Here is a 6,000-nt window from a genome sequence, read left to right as displayed (position 1 = left end):
GGAGGGTAAGCCTCAGAAGAGAAAGGCGTTGTCAACACGCAGCTGACATAATGCCACATTGAATGCGCAAAACAAAATTCAGAACAGACCTAATGATTACTCCAGGGCTGAACGCGCACACTGCCCTAGCTGCTTCTCTATAGCTACGCAATGCATTTAGCACACACCCTGAATACCCTTGCAGACGACTGTGTAAGTGGTTGGAGTACAGTGCCGTCCACTGCTGTGTAGAGCGCGCGGGCGGCCGGCTTTGCTCTGCAGTGCGACACTAGGCGGCAGTTGCTGTGTCCGAGATAGTGTGCCCGAGAGCATGCGCGGCCTAATAGAGATGCGGAACTGCTTTCGACGAGTGGCGACATTGAAAAGCGCCTTTTTAACCCAATCTGCACTCGGCCCGAGGGCGCTTGCGGCACCGCAATTGCCATAGAATGAAACGTATGGGCTGATAACACGCACTGGTCCTTTCGCAACAAATGACGCGCGCTCACGGACGGTTCGAGATAACAAAGACGGTTACGAACATCACTTCTGGTTAAATGCAACACGCGGAAGTTTGCACGTTTATTAAGCCGCGCATGCTCCTGGACACGCAACTCGGACCCAGCTACCGCCGCCAGGTGCCGCCTCGCAGAGCAAAGACGGTATAGACAAGGAATAGACACGTTGTGCGGTGCGTGTGGAGAGGAAGAGGAAACGTACGGCTGAACACCTCATACTTTTCTGTAAAGGGCTTAACCCTGCAGTGCAAAACAACGGGGCTGATTTTTTCAAAGCATTGGGTTTTAGGCACAGGCAAAAGGTTTTAGGCGCAGGCAAAATAGACATTAAGCGGATAGAAATAACCAAACGAAGGTTATCTGATTGGTGGCTAAAATCAAGGCAGAGGTGAAATTTCACCCTCCACAAAGTAAAAAAATATGTTAATAGTCAAGGCTAGGCGGTGGTGCCACCGCCCGATTTAAAGGGTTCAGCCTCATCCATCCATCCACGGCCGTTCGCGCGCTCTTAACAGCAGTGGACTGCACTGTACCAACGTTACTTCTCAGCCGATAGTAACGTCTCTGGTAACGTTGACTGGTGAAGTGCTGAGAACCAATGTGACCGACAAAGTGACGGTGGCAACCGGCAGAAGATTTCTGCAGGCAGGATCACGTAAAGGCGGCACTTACAGGCACGCTCAATGGGAAGCGGAGCTGCCCGAAATAAGCGGCCGAAACTACAGTGCGGCGCGGGAAGTTGGACATGCAAGCTTTGTGCACGCAATTATGTACCAATCATGCAACCTAACACACACCACACATCTGTGGTCACTAGAAAACAAGAGACAGCACGCTATGAACAAGTGAAGCGTCACACTGACAAGTTCCCACATTTTGCGACAATCTATCGCTACTTGTGTGACAGGTATTCCTGTTTTATCCTTTCTAAGCAACATTACTGTGGAGTGCAACGAAGCTGTCTTCGCTATACAAGCAAACAACTTGTTTGCACCTTTGCGTCTGTAAGGCAGGAAGACATCGTCTAGATTTTCAAGATCGTTGTAAACAAACGACGGTGCTCACCTTAAATAGGACCATTTGCTCTGTTTCAACCTCGCAGGGCTACGGACCATTTTGCGCGGTTTAGAAGCAAGTAAATTAAAAACAAATATAGCTCAAATTCACCCGCCAAAGCGCGAACCGAACCAATCGCGTAAAACAATGGGCTGGCCACGGCTAGCCATGGCGGTCTTGTTTCGCTACAGCGTTTACAGCCGTATGCTTGTTCAAAATAGAGAAGGGCAATGTTTCGTCACACTCCATTTTAATTGATTGTATAAATAAATAAACAATGAATATAAGTGATGTTTTTTAAAGCGACTGCAGGAGCGAGTTTTTGTACCTTGAACTTGAACCTCTTGTCGGCTCTTTGCGACTCTTAAGGCGTTGGATTGGCTTGGCTATGGTCCTGCAGCTTAAGATGGCGAGCGAAAGTGTTCGGATGCCCTCACACGCGGTGAACTTATGGCCTAGTATTTCGACTGTTTTGGTGCATTAACGTACTTTGGTATAAAATGGATGGTCAACGCTATAGACCCGACGCGTAAACAGAAGATTGAATCCAAGAAAAGAGTAAGAACATAACCTTGCGTGACATCGTGTAATCTTATAGAAGGAAGGGCGCTTTCAGAATTACCTTAACTGACCCGAAACGGTTGTCTGTGTTATAACAGCTGTGTCCTCTCCGTTGGAACGTCATGTTAACGAAATAGCTGTAGATTTGTGGCGTGTTAACTTATGAAGATAGCCTTATGCTGCTAAACAGCGTTGCGATCTTGCTCGCGATGTGAATTAACACCATTCAGAGCTTCCTGAATACGTATTTCGTGGTTTAATGTATTTTAGCTGTTTTTACTCTGCATCGTGCGCTACTGTTTGTGGCTTCCACTTGTGTGTGTTCGTTGGGGAGGTGGTGTCAGCTATTTTTATTGCACCTTGTGATGAGTCATTCCGCGTCAACCATCTGGTCCGAATAGCGTCTTGCTTACCACGAAGCAACGCGCCGTGCTACGAAGAGTTTCTGGCTCATAACACGTTTTTCTCGTTTAAAATGTGTCAACTTTCAAATGTGTCAAGTCGTGCCTTTGATCATTGTAGCTTAGGCCGGTATGCATTTTTCTCTAATTGTTTTTCCTTGCTTTTTAGGCTGATAGGATACTGAAAAAGATTGGCATACAGAATGTGAACGTAAGTGTTACCTTGAAGATTGCATTAAGGATTTAATATCACTCATTAAACTCGATCAGTGACTTCTGCTTATTCAGAATAAAATAAGTGCAAGAAAGTGTTGTTGTGTGTGTGTGCATGACCCCTTTTTGTGTTTGCTGTTTAAAAGCCACGTCGCACCTGTGCAGACTAACATAGTGGGGGTAAATAATTAATATATTTGAATAACTTACATCTTTGCTGACATTTTTTAATCACTAAAAATTCCTGAAGTCTCTGTTGAGCATTTTCAATCAAAGTGAAGTCCAGCATAAAGAACTCTGATATAGGTAATAAACATTGTAAATTACAGTTATTGCTTATATCATCTGAACGTTGGGTGGATGCAAACACTTACTGCCACCATATAATAGAAGAAAAACTCCCGCCTGCCTTTTTTTTTATGTGGTGCCTGGTTTCCTTGAAATTCAGAATGTAGCATCATCAGTCTCTGAAAGTGAATCAGCATAGAAAGGAACTTTGCCTTTGGCTAGTGTTGTGATTCATATCACATAGTTCTAAGTCGTGCAGTGCTGTAGACAAACATAAGCATGAGTTCTGAAAAAAAAAAAAAATTCTCGGCACCCGAGCAGCACAGTCCTGCAGCACAGTCCAATGGGCCCCTTACCAAGCCCCATTGCGAATTTTGGCATACACTGGAAGTTGTAGGGTGCCATCCAGGAAGTATCTTACTGCAATAATTTTCAGATAGGTTCATTATTAGATGAGATAGGAAGAATTGAAATGTCATGATGCTATGCTGCCAGGAGGGTGGTTCACTGCTAATGTAGGCACACGTTACATTGGCTGAACTAGCGTCTGAAAACTTTTTCGTGCCTTCTTCTGTAGCAGAGCCGAGAAACGCATAATTTTTAGTCACGAGCCCAGCCTCCTTTTTTTTCTTGTTCTCTTCCTCATTTAGCTGCACGGCACACTCCTAGTGGCGATATTGTGCATTGAATGATTTACCGAGATCACCTGCTGTAATCAGTGACATTGCAGGCTGTACGTTTTATGTAGAGGCATTTTTGCAAATGACCTTGACCCTGGCTAGAAGTGGAGCTCCCTCGAGAGGAAGGGCGGGCTTCTGTTTGAAATTTCAGCTGTTTTGCACTGTGCAGCCATTTGTTACTTTGCAGGCACGATTGTAAACGTGTGATCTATGCGCTGCGGTTGTCTCTTTGAAATACAAAACCTGGTGAAGGGCCTTCTAATAAGTGCACTCCACAGTCGGGCAACACTTTTCTATTTCAAGGCCTTTTGCTTGTGGGTGTCTGTGTGCAATGACTTAATCAAAGGGCAAATCCCAGAAGGTGAAAAAATGGGCTATTTGTCAATACATACCATGGCAGGTTGGTTTATCATGGTTTGCAAATGGGCACCAGAGAACAAAAAGGACAAATAAGAAAACATTAAGCCAATTATAAGGTGCACTAACAACAAAGTTTATTTCTTGATTGTGCAGAATGATGCTGGCTGCACCATTTGCAGGGCTGTTTGTACAATGAAGTAGTCTTGAAGACTTCATCTTGTTGAATGCCAGACTGTGGTGCAAAAGTATTTTTCTAATTATATAACAAGGCAATTCCTCTATTTAACTCTTAGTTGTTTTTATATGTGGTGCTGATTGTTTTGAATTACTAATGCATTTCGAAGTGCAAGTGTGTACATCCCAATAATCACATTGCAGCTCTTAACAAATGGATGTTGTGCAACTGAAGTGTTTGTTTTGACGAACTAGAACTTGGAACAAATTGTGGAAACACAACAAAATGTCTAGCATAGAGCCAGAGGACTCATGTGTTTGACTTGTGTGTTTTTACAATGAAGTTCACCCAACTTGCATAGGTCACCATAGTTATCTTTGTGCATGTTAATGCGTGTTTGTGCTGGCATGGTTCAGAAAGTAATGGTCTATGTCACATTTGTGTTGCTTTTTCAAGTTATCTACTTTTCTTACCAAAAGCTTTTTGTTAAAACTGGAGAGATGCAAAAAATAACTAAACTAGCTCTATTGCAGATTTAATCATTACATGTCTCCAATGTATATTATTTTAAATACAGCAGGTTTTCAGTTAGTCACTGGTTTTTAAAGGGGCCCTGAACCACTTTTTATCGGCAGTTGAGAAATGCATTGAAGTTAAATTAGACTTTTTCAGAAATACTTCGCCACAAAATACTTCAGTGCGTTCAGTTGAAGCGGAGTTATTGGCAATCAAACATAGCATTCGCGGTGCTTCTGTTCCTTCTTCAATGATTCGCAGTGCAAAGGCTATGGCAGAGCAGGTTGTGCCCACGACATTCCGTCCACTGAATGTCACCATGGCGCGCGGTTCAAATTTGATTTTGGATGTTCATGTAGACACCACTATTTACGATTTTAGCCTACGACACGTCAAACGCGGTTGTCTGCAGCGAGCAACAGTGCGCTCAGCCAGTGAACTTGTCACTGCAGCCTGCAGCGGCGCGGTATGTACAGCGTCGTCCACTCTTAGGGTGAACACATCTCAACGTGGCCGCGCTCTGCGGAGCGGCAGTCTCTCCGGCGTGGCGCGCATTAAAGCGAAGCGGCGCAGGCGCACGTGCACCTAGGGGAGGTGTTATCTGCTACAGCGTCGAAGCGCGTCGCTCTAGCTTTTTTGTGAAGTACACCCTGAACGCAGGTGACCGAGTGCCCTAGCGGCGACGCGGGAAAGCGCGCTTCATTATTTGGAGCATTTTCCGGCTTGTTTTGTCTACAGCTTGTGACACAGGCTGCTTAGTCAATATGCATGAACAGAAACAAGCTTCTCAGCACAAAAACGACATAGCATTTTTTTTTTTTTCTATGAAGTGAAGGTGAAAGATGAAAGTTATTTTTGGCGCACTCTTTATTAAGCTGGGGTCATTTTATTTTACTGCCACAGCTGTTGGTGCAGTACTCCGGGGAAACCCATCAGGAGCGCTTTTAAAGATTAAGGTCACGACGTGATAAGCCTAGTGTGATGTTTCGTGCTCTTGATGTTATATCGAATTTGGTTAATTGACTTAAGAAAATGACCAAAACCCGCCATAAATTTAACAGAAAGTTATAGAGCGATTGGTCAATCATGCATGTATATTTGATCATGTTTGTCATCGATTCTACCTTTAAGGAGGGCAAAAAACAGTACTTTGACAGTAACTAAGGAGTGACATCGCTGCTTATTGCCGTGTAACCTCGTTCGTAGGTGTGCGTGGATCGCTTTACGTGATGTAGGAAACTGCTCTGTTCGGT

At 44.3% G+C, this 6,000-nt stretch overlaps 2 protein-coding genes across 2 annotated transcripts in view; one reads left to right on the top strand and one right to left on the bottom strand.

Moving 5' to 3' along the window:
• LOC119436403 (uncharacterized) overlaps nucleotides 1-1,645 on the bottom strand; it is a 133,983-nt gene extending 132,338 nt beyond the window's left edge. The window contains exon 1 of the mRNA XM_049657535.1: nucleotides 1,563-1,645. Coding sequence (XP_049513492.1) covers nucleotides 1,563-1,612 — 50 coding nt within the window. The 5' untranslated portion in view covers nucleotides 1,613-1,645. The remainder of the gene's footprint in view (nucleotides 1-1,562) is intronic.
• Nucleotides 1-6,000, top strand: part of LOC119436399 (outer mitochondrial transmembrane helix translocase-like) — a 139,801-nt gene that overhangs the window by 69,366 nt on the left and 64,435 nt on the right. The window lies entirely within an intron of this gene.

This window comes from Dermacentor silvarum, chromosome 1 (assembly GCF_013339745.2).
Source record: "Dermacentor silvarum isolate Dsil-2018 chromosome 1, BIME_Dsil_1.4, whole genome shotgun sequence".
NCBI classification, from domain to species: Eukaryota; Metazoa; Arthropoda; class Arachnida; order Ixodida; family Ixodidae; genus Dermacentor; species Dermacentor silvarum.
This window is presented reverse-complemented; position numbering and strand designations above follow the sequence as displayed.